Genomic DNA, 16,147 nt, shown 5'->3' with positions numbered 1-16,147 from the left:
CCCGCCTAGGCATAAAGTCTAAGGCCAGTGGTAAACGGCACATCATTACAGGTGTGCCGTTCAGTGTCTTCTGTATAAAATACGGTGACTGATTTAAATAGTTAACGCTGCCCTTATGGGAACTATAGCCTCTAATGACTACTCATTCATCATTTTTGTGCCTATCTAGTAATGTGGCAAATTTTAGCTAAAAGTGATTAAGAATTACAAAGTTCACTTTGGTTTTAAACATCCAGAAGTTCCTCAATAGAAGGAGAAATAAAAAACAAAATGTTACCAAGGTAATGCTTTTCACTTAGTCACAAAAATTTCCATGATGTAGAAAAAAGTTAATCAGTTTATAAATTCTTTTATAATCTACAGCTGCTCTCATGCCAATTGATTTTTCAGACCAGTAACTACTTCAATAATTGTACATGAACTTAAATGTTCCAAAGGAAAAAAAAATCCATGTCTAATGGCTCCTTAAAGAAATTTTGCCTTCTGCAGCTGCAGTTGTGAGAAAGGAAAGTATAGCAGTGAGTTAAACAAATGACCATAGACACTGGATTACAGCAGAAGAAAGAATGCTGTGCATTCACTGCTTTTAAACAATTTAAAGAATTTTAAGACTTGGTCCACAAATGTAGAAAGGGAACATTTTCAATATTAATCAGAATTAATCCCTGGAAATTGGACAACTTTCATAATATGCCATCTCTGTGATTTTAAGAAAATATAAAAGAAATATTAGCATATGTGATGGTTAATTTTATGTATTAACTTCGCTGGTCACAGGCTGCCATGACAGAGGAAAATTAGACTTCCTCAATATTAAATATCTGCTCATCAAAAGTTACTGTTAAGAAAATGAACAGAAAAGTTTCAGACTGAGAGGATGTTTGCAAAATGTACAAACGACAATGGACTGGTATCCGGGATTAATAAAGAACTCAATAATAAAAACAATGCAGAAAAATTGGGAAAAGATTTGAATGTATACCTCACAAAGTAAGGTATATGATGCATATTAATGATCAGAAAGCATACAGAAGGGTTCACTGTCATTAAGTGTCAGCAAAATGGAAACCCCCATGAGATAACTCTACACATCCATCACCAGAAATAAAATGAAAACTGTCGGGGAAGATGTGAAGTGACAGGAACTCTCATGTGTTTGTTGTTCATGGAAGTGAGAAATTGTACAACCACTCTGGAAAAGTTCTAGTCGTTTCTTATAAAACTACACATACAGTTACCCTATGACTCAGTGTACTGAGTTGAATATTATCCCACCAAAATTAATATCAACCTGGAACATGTGAATGTGGCCTTAATTTTGAAATAGAGTCTTTGCAGATGTAATCAAGTTAAGATGAGGTTATACTGGATTAGAATGAGCTTTAATTCAATGACTGGAATCCTTACAAGGAGAGAGTGATTTGGATAAAGATACATATAGAAGGAAGAAGCCTATGTAACCACAGAGGCAGAGATTAGAGTGATACAGCTACAAGCCAAGGAATACTAGGGATTGCCAGCAACCACCAGAAGCTAAGAGAGACAAAGAACAGACTCCATTTCAAAACCTCCAGAAGTAGCCAGCCCCTCCAGTATGTTGATGTTGAACTGTGAAAGAATAAATTTCTTTGTTTTAAGCCTCTAAGTTTGTGGTAATTTATTACAGCAACCCTAGAAAACTAATATACCCTAGGTATTTATCCAAAGGAAATGAAAACAAAGGTTTACCAAAAACAAACAAAAAATTCTCAGCATAAGAATGTTAATAGCAACTTTCTTTTTTTTTTTTTTTGCGGTACACGGGCCTCTCACTGTTGTGGCCTCTCCCGTTGTGGAGCGCAGGCTCCGGACGCGCAGGCTCAGCGGCCATGGCTCACGGGCCCAGCCGCTCTGCGGCATGTGGGATCTTCCCGGACCGGGGCAAGAACCCGTGTCCCCTGCATCGGCAGGTGGACTCTCAACCACTGCGCCACCAGGGAAGCCCAATAGCAACTTTTTTAAAATGACTAAAAACTGGAAGCCATCAAGGTGTCTATTAAGGAGAATGGATAAACAGTCATATATTCATATAATTGAATGCTATTTGATGTTTAAAAAAAGAACAGACTACTGATGTATGCAACAACATGGATGAAGTTTAAAAACTATACTGAGTCGGGCTTCCCTGGTGGTGCAGTAGTTGAGAGTCCGCCTGCCGATGCAGGGGACACGGGTTTGTGCCCCGGTCCGGGAATATCCCACATGCCACGGATCGGCTGGGCCCATGAGCCATGGCCACTGAGCCTGTGCGTCCAGAGCCTGTGCTCCGCAACGGGAGAGGCCACAGCAGTGAGAGGCCCGCATACCACAAAAAAACAAAAACAAAAAACAAACTACTGAGTGAAAGAAGCCTTAAACAAACAAGAACATATTAAATGATTCCATTTATGCAAAATTGTACAGTGGACCAAACTAATCAATGGTGAAATAAAATCAGAACAGTGGTACCTCTGAGGGGTAGGAGCAGGGGTTTACTGGGATGGGCCGCAAGGGAACTATGTGGATAAAAGTAATGATCTGTATTTTGATAAAGTTTGGGTTTTGGAGGTATATGCATTGTTTGAACTCACAGACTAGTATACTTAAGATTTCGTGGGTATTTTCAGGAAGATGGCGGAAGACTAAGACGCGGAGATCACCTTCCTCCCCACAGATACACCAGAAATACATCTACACGTGCAACAACTCCTACAGAACACCTACTGAATGCTGGCAGAAGACCTCAGACCTCCCAAAAGGCAAGAAACTCCCCACGTACCTGGGTAGGGCAAAAGAAAAAAAGAAGAAACAGAGACAAAAGAATAGGGATGGGACCTGCACCAGTGGGAGGGAGCTGTGAAGGAGGAAAGGTTTCCACACACTAGGAAGCCCCTTCCCGGGCGGGGACTGCAGTTGGCTGAGGGGGGAGCTTCGGTACCGCACAGGAGAGCACAGCAACAGGGGTGCGGAGGGCAAGGCGGGGAGATTCCTGCACAGAGGATCAGTGCGAACCGGCACTCACTAGCCTGAGAGGCTTCTCTGCTCACCTACCGGGGCGGGCGGGGCTGGGAGCTGAGGCTCGGGCTTCGGTTGGAGCGCAGGGAGAGGAGTGGCAGCGTGAACACACCCTGAAGGGGTTAGTGCACGACGGCTAGCCAGGAGGGAGTCCGGGGAAAAGTCTGGACCTGCTGAAGAGGCAAGAGACTTTTTCTTCCCTTTTTGTTTCCTGGTGCGCGAGGAGAGGGGATTAAGAGCGCTGCTTAAAGGAGCTCCAGAGATGGGCACGAGCTGAGGCTAACAGCGCGGACCCCAGAGATGGGTATGAGACGCTAAGGCTGCTGCTGCCGCCACCAAAAAGCCTGTGTGCGAGCACAGGTCACTATCCACACCGCCCCTCCCGGGAGCCTCTGCAGCCTGCCACAGCCAGGGTCCCGTGATCCAGGGAAAACTTCCCTGGGAGAACACACGGCACACCTCAAGCTGGTGCAATGTCATGCTGTCCTCTGATGCCACAGGCTCACCCCACACCCGTAACCCTCCCTCCCCCCGGCCTGACTGAACCAGAGCCCCCGAGTCAGCTACTCCTTTAACCCCGATCTATCTGAGCGAAGAACAGACGCCCTCCGGCGACCTACATGCAGAGGAGGGGCCAAATCCAAAGCTGAACCCCGGGAGCTGTGCGAACAAAGAAGACAAAGGGAAATCTCTCCCAGCAGCCTCAGGAGCAGTGGACTAAATCTCCACAGTCAACTAGATACACCCAGCATCTCTGGAATACCTGAATAGACAATGAATCATCCCAAATTGAGGAGGTGGATGTTGAGAGCAACATTTATTATTTTTTCCCCTTTTGCTCTTTTTCTGAGTGTGTATGTGTATGCTTCTGTGTGAGCTTTAGTCTGTATAGCTTTGCTTTCACCATTTGTCTTAGTGTTCGATCTTTCCATTTTTTTTTTTTTTTTTACTTTCTAAAAACATTTTTTCTTAATAATTATTTTTTATTTTAATAACTTTATTTTATGTTACTTTATTTTATTTTCTTTCATCCTCTTTCTTTCTTTCTACATTTTCTCCCTTTTATTCGGAGTGGTGTGGATGAAAGGCTCTTGGTGCTGCAGCCAGGAGTCAGTGCTGTGCCTCTGAGGTGGGAGACACAACTTCAGGACACTGGTCCACAAGAAACCTCCCAGCTGCGCGTAATATCAAATGGCGAAAATCTCCCAGGGATCTCCATCTCAATACCAACACCCAGCTTCACTCAACGACAAGCAAGCTACAGTGCTGGACACCCTATGCCAAACATCTAGCAAGACAGGAACACAACCCCACCTATTAGCAGAGAGGCTGCCTAAAATCATAATAAGTCCACAGAAACCCAAAAACACACCACCAGACGTGGACCTGCCCACCAGAAAGACAAGATCCAGCCTCATCCACCAGAACACAGGCACTAGTCCCCTCCACCAGGAAGCCTACACAACCCACGTAAACAACACTAGCCACTGGGAAGAGACACCAAAAACAACGGGAACTACGAACCTGCAGCCTGCAATAAGGAGACCCCAAACACAGTAAGATGAGCAAAATGAGAAGACAGAAAAACACAGAGCAGATGAAGGAGCAAGATAAAACCCCACCAGACCTAACAAATGAAGAGGAAATAGGCAGTCTACCTGAAAAAGAATTCAGAATAATGATAGTAAAGATGATCCAAAATCTTGGAAATAGAATAGACAAAATGCAAGAAACATTTAACAGGACGTAGAAGAACTAAAGATGAAACAAACAATGATTAAGAACACAATAAATGAAATTAAAAATACTCTGGAACGGATCAATAGCAGAATAACTGAGGCAGAAGAACAGATAAGTGACCTGGAAGATAAAATAGTGGAAATAACTACTGCAGAGCAGAATTTTTAAAAAGTTTAAAAAGAACTGAGAACAGTCACAGAGACCTCTGGGACAACACTAAATGCACCAACATTCGAAATATACGGGTTCCAGAAGAAGAAGAGAAAAAGAAAGGGACTGAGAAAATATTTGAAGAGATTATAGTTGAAAACTTCCCTAATATGGGATAGGAAATAGTTAAACAAGTCCAGGAAGCACAGAGAGTCCCATACAGGATAAATCCAAAGAGAAAGACACCAAGACACAAATTAATCAAACTGTCAAAAATTAAATACAAATAAAACATAATAAAAGCAGCAAGGGTAAAACAACAAATAACACACAAGGGAATCCCCATAAGGTTAACAGTGGATCTTTCAGCAGAAACTCTGCAAGCCAGAAGGGACTGGCAGGACATATTTAAAGTGATGAAGGAGAAAAACCTACAACCAAGATTACTCTACCCAGCAAGGATCTCGTTCAGATTTGATGGAGAAATTAAAACCTTTACAGACAAGCAAAAGCTGAGAGAGTTCAGCACCACAAAACCAGCTTTACAACAAATGCTAAAGAACATTTTCTAGGCAAGAAACACAAGAGAAAGAAAACACCTACAATAACAAACTCAAAACAATTAAGAAAATGGGAATAGGAACATACATATCGATAATTACCTTAAATGTAAATGGATTAAAGGCTCCCACCAAAAGACACAGACTGGCTGAATGGATACAAAAAGAAGACCCATATATATGCTGTCTACAAGAGACCCACTTCAGACCTAGGGACACATACACACTGAAAGTGAGGGGATGGAAAAAGATATTACATGCAAATGGAAATCAAAACAAAGCTGGAGTAGCAATTCTCATATCAGACAAAATAGACTTTAAAATAAAGACTATTAGAAGAGACAAAGAAGGACACTACATAATGATCAAGGGATCAATCCAAGAAGAAGATATAACAATTGTAAATATTTATGCACCCAACATAGGAGCACCTCAATACATAAGGCAAATACTAACAGCCATAAAAGGGGAAATCGACAGTAACACATTCATAGTAAGGGACTTTAACACCCCACTTTCACCAACAGACAGATCATCCAAAATGAAAATAAAGAAGGAATCACAAGCTTTAAGTGATACATTAAACAAGATGGACTTAATTGATATTTATAGGACATTTCATCCAAAAACAACAGAATACATATTTTTCTCAAGTCCTCATGGAACATTCTCCAGGATAGATCATATCTTGGGTCACAAATCAAGCCTTGGTAAATTTAAGAAAATTGAAATTGTATCAAGTATCTTTTCCAACCACAATGCTATGAGACTAGATATCAATTACAGGAAACGATCTGTAAAAAATACAAACACATGGAAGCTAAACAATACACTACTTAATATCAAGGTGATCACAGAAGAAATCAAAGAGGAAATCAAAAAATACCTAGACAAATGACAATGGAGACACGACGACCCAAAACCGATGGGATGCAGCAAAAGCAGTTCTAAGAGCGAAGTTTATAGCAATATAATCCTACCTAAAGAAACAGGAAACATCTTGAATAAACAACCTAAACTTGCACCTAAAGCAATTAGAGAAAGAGGAACAAAAAAACCCAAAGTTAGAAGGAAAGAAATCATAAAAATCAGATCAGAAATAAATAAAAAAGAAATGAAGGAAATGATATTAAAGATCAATAAAACTAAAAGCTGGTTCTTTGAGAAGATAAACAAAATTGATAAACCATTAGCCAGACTCATCAAGAAAAAAAGGGAGAAGACTCAAATCAATTGAATTAGAAATGAAAAAGGAGAAGTAATAACTGACACTGCAGAAATACAAAAGATCACGGGAGATTACTACAAGCAACTCTATGCAACTCTATAGAATGGACAACCTGGAAGAAGTGTACAACTTCTTAGAAATGCACAACCTGCCAAGACTGAATCAGGAAGAAGTAGAAAATATGAACAGACCAATCACAAGCACTGAAATTGAAACTGTGTTTAAAAATCTTCCAACAAACAAAAGCCCAGGACCGGATGGCTTCACAGGCAAATTCTATCAAACATTTAGAGAAGAGCTAAAACCTATCCTTCTCAAACTCTTCCAATATATAGCAGAGGGAGGAACACTCCCAAACTCATTTTACGAGGCCACCATCACCTTGATACCAAAACCAGACAAGGATATCACAAGGAAAGAAAACTACAGGCCAATATCACTGATGAATATAGATGCAAAAATCTTCAATAAAAACTAGCAAACATAATCCAACAGCACATTAAGAGGTTCATACACCATGATCAAGTGGGGTTTATTCCAGGAATGCAAGGATTCTTCAATATACGCAAATCAATCAATGTGATACACCATATTAACAAACTGAAGGAGAAAAACCATACGGTCATCTCAATGGATGCAGAGAAAGCTTTCGACAAAATTCAACACCCATTTATGATAAAAACCCTGCAGAAAGTAGGTATAGAGGGAACTTTCCTCAACATAATAAAAGACATATATGACAAACCCACAGCCAACATCGTCCTCAACAGTGAAAAACTGAAACCATTTCCACTAAGATTAGGAACAAGACAAGGTTGCCCACTCTCACCACTATTATTTAACATAGTTTTGGAAGTTTTAGCCACAGGAATCAGAGAAGAAAAGGAAATAAAAGGAATCCAAATCGGAAAAGAAGAAATAAAGCTGTCACTGTTTGCAAATGACATGATACTATACATAGAGAATCCTAAAGATGCTACCAGAAAACTACTAGAGCTAATCAATGAATTTGGTAAAGTAGCAGGATACAAAATTAATGCACAGAAATCTCTGGCATTCCTATATACTAATGATGAAAAATCTGAAAGTGAAATCAAGAAAACACTCCCATTTACCACTGCAACAAAAAGAATAAAATATCTAGGAATAAACCTACCTAAGGAGACAAAAGACCTGTATGCAGAAAATTACAAGACACTGATGAAAGAAATTAAAGATGATAGAAATAGATGGAGAGATATACCATGTTCTTGGATTGGTAGAATCAACATTGTGAAAATGACTCTACTACCCAAAGCAATCTACAGATTCAATGCAATCCCTATCAAACTTCCACTGGCATTTTTCACAGAATTAGAACAAAAATTTCACAACTTGTAATGGAGACACAAAATATTCTGAAGAGGCAAAGCAATCTTGAGAATGAAAAACGGAGCTGGAGGAATCAGGCTCCCTGACTTCAGACTATACTACAAAGCTACAGTAATCAAGACAGTATGGTACTGGCACAAAAACAGAAATATAGATCCATGGAACAGGATAGAAAGCCCAGAGATAAACCCACGCATATATGGTCACCTTATCTTTGACAAAGGATGCAGGAATGTACAGTGGAGAAAGAACAGCCTATTCAATAAGTGGTGCTGGGTAAAGTGGACAGGTACATGTAAAAGTATGAGATTAGAACACTCTCTAACACCATACACAAAAATAAGCTCAAAATGAATTAAAGACCTAAATGTAAGGCCAGAAACTATTAAAGTCTTAGAGGAAAACATAGGCACAACACTCTATGACATAAATGACAGCAAGATCCTTTTTGACCCACCTCCTAGAGAAACGGAAATAAAAACAACAATAAACAAATGGGACCTATTGAAACTTAAAAGCTTTTGCACAGCAAAGGAAAGCATAAACAAGACCAAAAGACAATTCTCAGAATGGGAGAAAATGTTCGCAAATGAAGCAACTGACAAAGGATTAATCTCCAAAATTTACAAGCAGCTCACGCAGCTCAATAACAAAAAAACAAACAACGCAATCCAAGAATGGGCAGAAGACCTAAATAGACATTTCTCCAAAGAAGATATAAAGAGTTTCAACAAACACATGAAAGAATGCTCAACATCATTAATCATTAGAGTAATGCAAATCAAAACTACAATGAGATATCATCTCACACCAGTCAGAATGGCCATCAACAAAAAATCTAGAAACAATAATGCTGGAGAGGGTGTGGAGGAAAGGGAACACTATTGCACTGCTGGTGGGAATGTGAATTTGTACCGCCACTATGGAGAACAGTATGGAGGTTCCTTAAAAAACTACAAATAGAACTACCATATGACCCAGCAATCCCACTACTGGGCATATACCCTGAGAAAACCATAATTCAAAAAGAGTCATGTACCATAATGTTCATGGCAGCTCTATTTACAATAGCCAGGAGATGGAAACAACCTAAGTGTCCATCATCGGATGAATGGATAAAGATGTGGCACATATATACAATGGAATATTACTCAGCCATAAAAAGAAACGAAATTGAGTTATTTGTAGTGAGATGGATGGACCTAGAGTCTGTAATACAGAGTGAAATAAGTCAGAAAGAGAAAGACAAATACCGTATGCTAACACATATATACGGAATCTAAGAAAAAAATAAATGTCATGAAGAACCTAGGGGTAAGACCGGAATAAAGACACAGATCTACTAGAGAATGGACTTGAGGATATGGGGAGGGGGAAGGGTAAGCTGTGACAAAGTGAGAGAGTGGGAGGGGGAAGGGTAAGCTGTGACAAAGTGAGAGAGTGGCATGGACATATATACACTACCAAATGTAAAATAGCTAGTGGGAAGCAGCCGCATAGCACAGGGAGATCAACTCGGTGCTTTGTGACCACCTAGAGGGGTGGGATAGGGAGGGCGGGAGGGAGGGAGACACAAGAGGGAAGAGATATGGGAACATATGTATATGTATAACTGATTCACTTTGTTATAAAGCCGAAACTACCACACCATTGTAAAGCAATTATACTCCAATAAAGATGTAAAAAAAAAAAAAAAAAAAAAAGATTTCGCATTTCCTTTTAAGTTAATTCCACCTTAAACAAATAAACAGCTCTAGGTAATGATATGCATGCTACCCGTTACTCCTGGGGCCAACCACCTTTCATGGGGCCCACTAAGCTGAGATGAGCTGCCAGAAGTTGGCCCTTTTAAAACTGCAGTGTCTGGAGATGCTCAAGTGGACACCCTGGAAATGAGCCCATGGGTCCCTTCCTGCCAACCACTCACATGAGCTAACCCAGGAGTAGACTCTGTCTTTCCTCTCAGCACTTGTTAGATCGTCTTTGCCAGAACCATTTGCTGGTCAGATCAGATCTTAAGACACACTTATATCTGCCATCCACCTGGGGATAAAGATCATCTGAGCAGAATGAGTAGATGCTAGGGACATGCCATGAAGACCTCACAAAATGACAGCAATAGCCACCCATAAACAGGGACTCATACGCTTTTTACCTACCCATGGGAGAACACAAGTCTCTTTCTAAGAAGAGTAAAGCCTTGATACAGTGCACTTAACTCAGATATGCTCAGCTACTCAGCTCTCTCCAGAGAGGAGCTGCTTGCACTAAACTACTTACTCTTACCAACTAAGGAGATACTGCTAGCAATCTATTAGAATGGGTAAAATAAAAAATAGTGCTGGGACTTCCCTGGTGGCACAGTGGTTAAGGCTCCACACTCCCAATGCAAGGGGCCCGGGTTCGACCCCTGCTCAGGGAGCCAGATCCCACATGCATGCCACAATTAAGAGTTCGCATGCTGCAACTAAGGAGCCCACCTGCTGCAATTAAGACCCGGTGCAACCAAATAAATAAATAAATGTTTTTTTAAAAAAATAGTGCTAACACCAAATCCTGGCAAGAATGCAGACAAACTGGATCACTCAAACACTGCTGGTGGGAATGTAAAATGGTTTAGCCATTCTGGAAATGAGTATGGCACTTTATTACAAAACTAAACATATTGATATATTTATATAAGCCAGAAACTTGCACTTTTGGGCATTTATGCCAGAAATGAAAACCTTACGTTCACACAAAAACCTATACACAAATGTCCATAGCAGCTTTATTCATAATAGCCAAAAACTATACAGAACCCAGATGTCCTTCAATGGATGAATGGTTTAACAAACTGTGGTACATTCATACATTGGACTACTACTCAGCAATAAAAGGAATGGAATACTGATACATGCAACAATTTGGATGGATCTCAAAAGAAAATTATGCTGAGTGAAAAAAAGCAATCCCCAAAGGTAACATATGATATGACTTCTTTCATATAACATTCTTGAAGTGACAAAGTTATAGAGACAAAGAACAGATTAGTGGTTACCAGAAGAAGAGAAGGGGAGGAGTGAGGGAGTTGGCTGTGACTATAAAAGGGTAGCAGAATGGATCCTCGTGATGGAACTGTCCTGTATCTTTGAATATAGTGGTAGTTACATGAATGTACATGTATAAAATTTCATAGAACTAAATAAACATACACATACACAAAAGTGAAGGTCAAACTGGTAAAATCTGAATAAGGTCAGTGCATTGCATTACAGAAATACAAGGTTGGTTTAAGAAGAAAAAAAAACTGTAATTTACCAAATTAAAAGGCTAAAAAAGAAAAACACACATGATCATCTCTAAAGATGCCAAAAAAAATTGGACAAAATCCAGCATTCATTCCCAATAAAAACTCATCAAACAAGGAATAGAAGGGAAGTTTGTCAAGCTGCTGAAGGGCAGCTATAAAACTTCCACTTAGGAGGAAAGTATTCCCCATAAGATCAGGAAGAAGGAAAGGATGTCTACTCTCACCATTTAAATTCATCATTGCACTGATTTTCTCACCGTGCAATGAGGCAAGAAAGAAATTAAAGACGTAAAGAATGGAAAGAAGTAAACTATACTCACTTACAAATAACTTAATCATCTATTTAGAAAATCCTATACAATCTACAAAACCTGCTAGGACTGAGAAGTAAGTTTTGAAAATTTACCAGATACAAGATCATTATACATAAATTAATTGTATTTCTATATACTATCAACAAACAATTGAAAACTGAAATTTTAAAGTACATTAAATAGCACCAAAAATATGAAACACAGAGGGATAAATCTGACAAGATGCATAAGACCTGTGTATGAAAAACTACAAAACAATGCTGACAAAAATTAAGAAGTCCCATAAAAATAGAGATCGACTGTGTTCATATGCTGGATGACAGAGTATTATTTACATGTAAATTCTCCTCAAATTGATGTACATTCAACTCCCAATCAAAATCCCAGCAGGCCTTTTTTTTGTGAAAATTGCCAAGCTGAGTCTAAAATTCATGTGGAAATGCAAAGAATCTAGCACAACTTGAAAAAAGAAAAAACGTTAAAGGATTTATACTAAGTTCCAGACTTATTATAAAGCTTCAGTAATCAAGACTACATAGTATTGGGACTTCCCTGGTGGCACAGTGGTTAAGAATCTGCCTGCCAATGCAGGGGAGATGGGTGTGAGCCCTAGTCCAGGAAGATCCCACATGCCACAGAGCAACTAAGCCCGTGCACCACAACTACTGAGCCATTTCTCTAGAGACCGCAAGCCACAACTACTGAACCCACATGCTGCAACTACTGAAGCCCGCGTGCCTAGAGCCTGTGCTCTGCAACAAAAGAAGCCACTGCAATGAGAAGCCCACACACTGCCCCTACTCGCTGCAACTAGAGAAAGCCCGCACGCAGCAACAGAGACCCAATACAGCCAAAAAATAAATAAAATAAATAAATAGGGCTTCCCTGGTGGCACAGTGGTTAAGAATCCGCCTGCCAATGCAGGGTACATGGGTTCAAGCCCTGGTCTGGGAAGATCCCACATGCTGTGAAGCCACTAAGCCCGTGCACCACAACTACTGAGCCTGTGCTCTAGAGCCCGTGAGCCACAACTACTGAAGCCCGCGTGCCCTAGAGCCCATGCTCTGCAACGAGAGAAGCCACCGTAATGAGAAGCCTGCACACCACAATGAAGAGTAGCCCCCACTCACTGCAACTAGAGAAAGCCCGCACACAGCAATGAAGACCCAATGTGGCCAAAAAATAACTAATAAAGTAAAATTAATTAATTAAAACAAATTAATTAATTAATTAATAAAAAAAGACTATGTGGTATTGACATCAAGATAGATAAAGAAAGGAGTGAAAAAGAGTCTGGACATAGACCCATACACAACTGATTTACCACAAAGGTGCACAGGAAATTCAGTAAAGAAAGGGTTGTCTTTTCAATAAATGGTGCTGGAAAATTGGATATTTGTATACAAAAGAAAAGAAAGAAAGAAAAATTGTACTTAAATCCAGACCTGGTACCAAGTATAAAAAGTTATTCAAGATATAGACCTAAATGTAAAGTAAAAATTATAAAACTTTTAGAAGAAAAAATATGTGAAACTCTTTTTGGCCTTCATTTTGGGAAAGATTTCTTAAATATGTCACCAAAAGTGAAATTCATGAAAGAAAAAATTGAAACTTTGGACTTCACCAAAATTAAGAAATTCTCATTGAAAGACACTATTAAGAGAATAAAAAGCAAGCCACAGAGAAAATACTTGTAAATCAAATATCTGATACTGGAGTTCTATACAGAATATATGAAAAACTTGCAAAATTCAATAATAAAAACATAAAAAACCAACTTTTCAAATGGGCCAAAGATTTGAGAAGACATTTCACCAAAGATATACAGATAGCAAATAAGCACTTGAAAAGGTTCTCAACATCACTAGTCATTAGAAAAATGTCAAGTAAAACCACATAAGATGCCACTACTGGCTATGAAAATGCTTAAAATTGAAATCATAATACCTAAGCATTGACAAATATGTGGAACATCCAGAATTCTCATATACTGCTGGTGGAAATGTGAAATAGTGCAGCCACTTTGTGAGTTTCACAAAAAGTTAAATATACCCTCTATCATCCAACCCAGCCACTCCAGTCCCAGGTATTTATCCAAAAGAAATAAAAGCGTATGTTCACACAAAGACTTTTCATGAGTGTTCATACAGGCTTTATTTGTATTCATCAAAACTGGAGACTACTCAAATTTCTTTTAACAGGTGAGTGGCTAAATAATTGTGATATCTATATTACTACTCAGCAATAAAAAGAAATGAACTATTGATACATGCAACATTATGGATAAAATTCAAAATAATTATGTTAAGTGAAAGAATCCAGTATGTATTCTATATGATTCAATTTATATGAATTCTAAAAATGCAAACAAATCCATGATGGAAAGCAGATCAGTGGTTGCCCGGGTATGGGAGGAAGGGGAGGACTGGCAGAAGCACGAGATAGAGATTACAGTGAGGCACAAGGAAACTTTGGGGTGAAAGGTATGCTCAGGATATGGATCATGACAATGGTTTCATGGCTGTGTAGATGTCAAAACTTACCAAATTCTACACTTTAAATATATGTAGTTTATTACACTTTGATAATATACCTTATAATTATCCCTTAACTATTATACCATAATAACGTTTTTCTATTATACTATAATTATAGTTTATATAATAGTTATTTTTTAAAAAAGAAAAAAGCACTGAGTTTGCTGTAAAGTACAAGTACAGATATATGGTTGTATTTAGAAGCAAATAAATAACAAAACAAAAATAAAACGCCAGGAATGTTGAAAATAAAAGAATGAAAAAAAAAGGCAGAAATTTATCCTTACCTCCCAACATTCACATAAAACTAATTCCACTTGGATTAAAGACCTAAATGTTCCCAGAATGTGTATGGAATTTCTACAAGTCAATGACAGAAATGGCCCAAATCAAAAGTAGGGAAATACCGTGAACAGTCAAATCACAGAAAAGGAAACACCAATGGCCAATCAACACAGGAAGAGATGCTCACGCTCACTGGAAAGCAAAACCCATATGAGATTTCACCACAAACCTAACAGATGGGTGAAAAATGTGAGGATGTGGAACAAGAACTCATCACTGCTGCTGGGAGTATAAAATGGTGTTGAACAGCTTCAGAACACAATGTGGCAATCTAATCAAGTTGAGGCTACCCATGCCCATGAACCAGCCACTGTGCTCCTAGGTATGCATCTTGAGAGAAACTCTAGCATGTGTTTCCAAGGAGGTAGCAAGAATATACAGCAACATTATTTCATAGCCAAAAACTGGAGGTAACTCAAATGTCCAAAAGAAGGGACAAGATAATTCATCTGCATTAAAATATTCATATAATGGAATCATATATAACCATTTTTAAAAGTATAAACTAAACCTACACATTTTAATATGAATCTCACATAAAACTGGTGAAAAAAGGCATGTTCCAGAAGGAGGTATACAATATGATACTATGTGCAGAGAAGTTTACAGACATGCAAAACAACTCTCTATATGGTTGAAAGACCTGCTGAATGGTTAAAAGGCTAAAGGCAATCATGGGCATGCTAATGCAGAAGTCAGATTCTCAGGGGCGGGAGGAGTGGGACATAACCAGGGGGTTGTCACCTGGTCTTATAATGGTCTATTTCTTAGGCTGCAGGGAAGGCAGATTGGCACTCGTATAATTCTTCATACCCTGTTGTAATCTTAAATAACCCATCACTGAAGAAACAAAGTAATGGGGTAGAACCAATGCACAAAAACGTTACCAGGTTACTGGACAGAAATCTAGCAGGGTAGATGACTTAGTCTCAGAGGATAAGTGCTATGTTAAAGGTCAGGCCAACCAACAAAAGTTCAAGAATGGGGAGATCCTAGAAGTGCTGGACAAGGGACACCAAATGAGCGGAGTGTGGCTCTATGGGGGAGGAAAGAGGGGGTTGCCAGGGAAGCCCTCTCTGGGCTGAGTGGGATAGCACAGAAGGGAGGCCTGCAGAAGAGCTTTCTCCCCAGAAGCTCACAGATGCTCCTCTTTCCTCACCTGCTAAGCGCCTCACTGCCTTGTCTCCTTGTACGCCTGGTGTTTCCTACTTACCTGGACAAAGGTCCAGAAGACTGTCACTCTCCTCTCTCCAGGGCTCGTCCCCTTGCTCCAGTTGTATGATGAGTTTTGGTTTAGGAAAGGCGATTCCTACTCACGGGGAGAAAAACAAGGTGATCTTGGGTTAGTGACTTAAGAGGCTATCACAGAACTTGGACTCAGCTGGGGAATGCAATGACTAAGATGGTAGGGAAGCATGGCAGGGCGGGTGGAGGGGGACAAAGTTTCTCTGAATGCTGAGAAAAGATGACTAAGGGGAGGGAGGAATCCTGGATCTAAAGGCAGTATATGATTCTCCCCTGTGCTTGAGTAAATACAAATATTCACCCATTTGAAGCAAGATCACTTTGGAGGAGGG

At 39.5% G+C, this 16,147-nt stretch overlaps 1 protein-coding gene across 3 annotated transcripts in view; it reads right to left on the bottom strand.

The window, feature by feature from the left end:
• ZNF169 (zinc finger protein 169) overlaps positions 1–16,147 on the bottom strand; it is a 59,206-nt gene that overhangs the window by 12,421 nt on the left and 30,638 nt on the right. For all 3 annotated transcript variants that reach the window (XM_022564579.2, XM_089913000.1, XM_089913001.1), the window contains one exon: positions 15,784–15,879. In XM_022564579.2, coding sequence (XP_022420287.1) covers positions 15,784–15,879 — 96 coding nt within the window. The remainder of the gene's footprint in view (positions 1–15,783; positions 15,880–16,147) is intronic.

This window comes from Delphinapterus leucas, chromosome 6 (genome assembly GCF_059928025.1).
Source record: "Delphinapterus leucas isolate spDelLeu-1000000601 "Yukka" chromosome 6, BTC_Dleu_Yukka2, whole genome shotgun sequence".
Classification (NCBI taxonomy): Eukaryota; Metazoa; Chordata; class Mammalia; order Artiodactyla; family Monodontidae; genus Delphinapterus; species Delphinapterus leucas.
The sequence above is the reverse complement of the archived record's forward strand: the minus strand, read 5'-3'. Positions and strand labels throughout refer to the sequence as shown.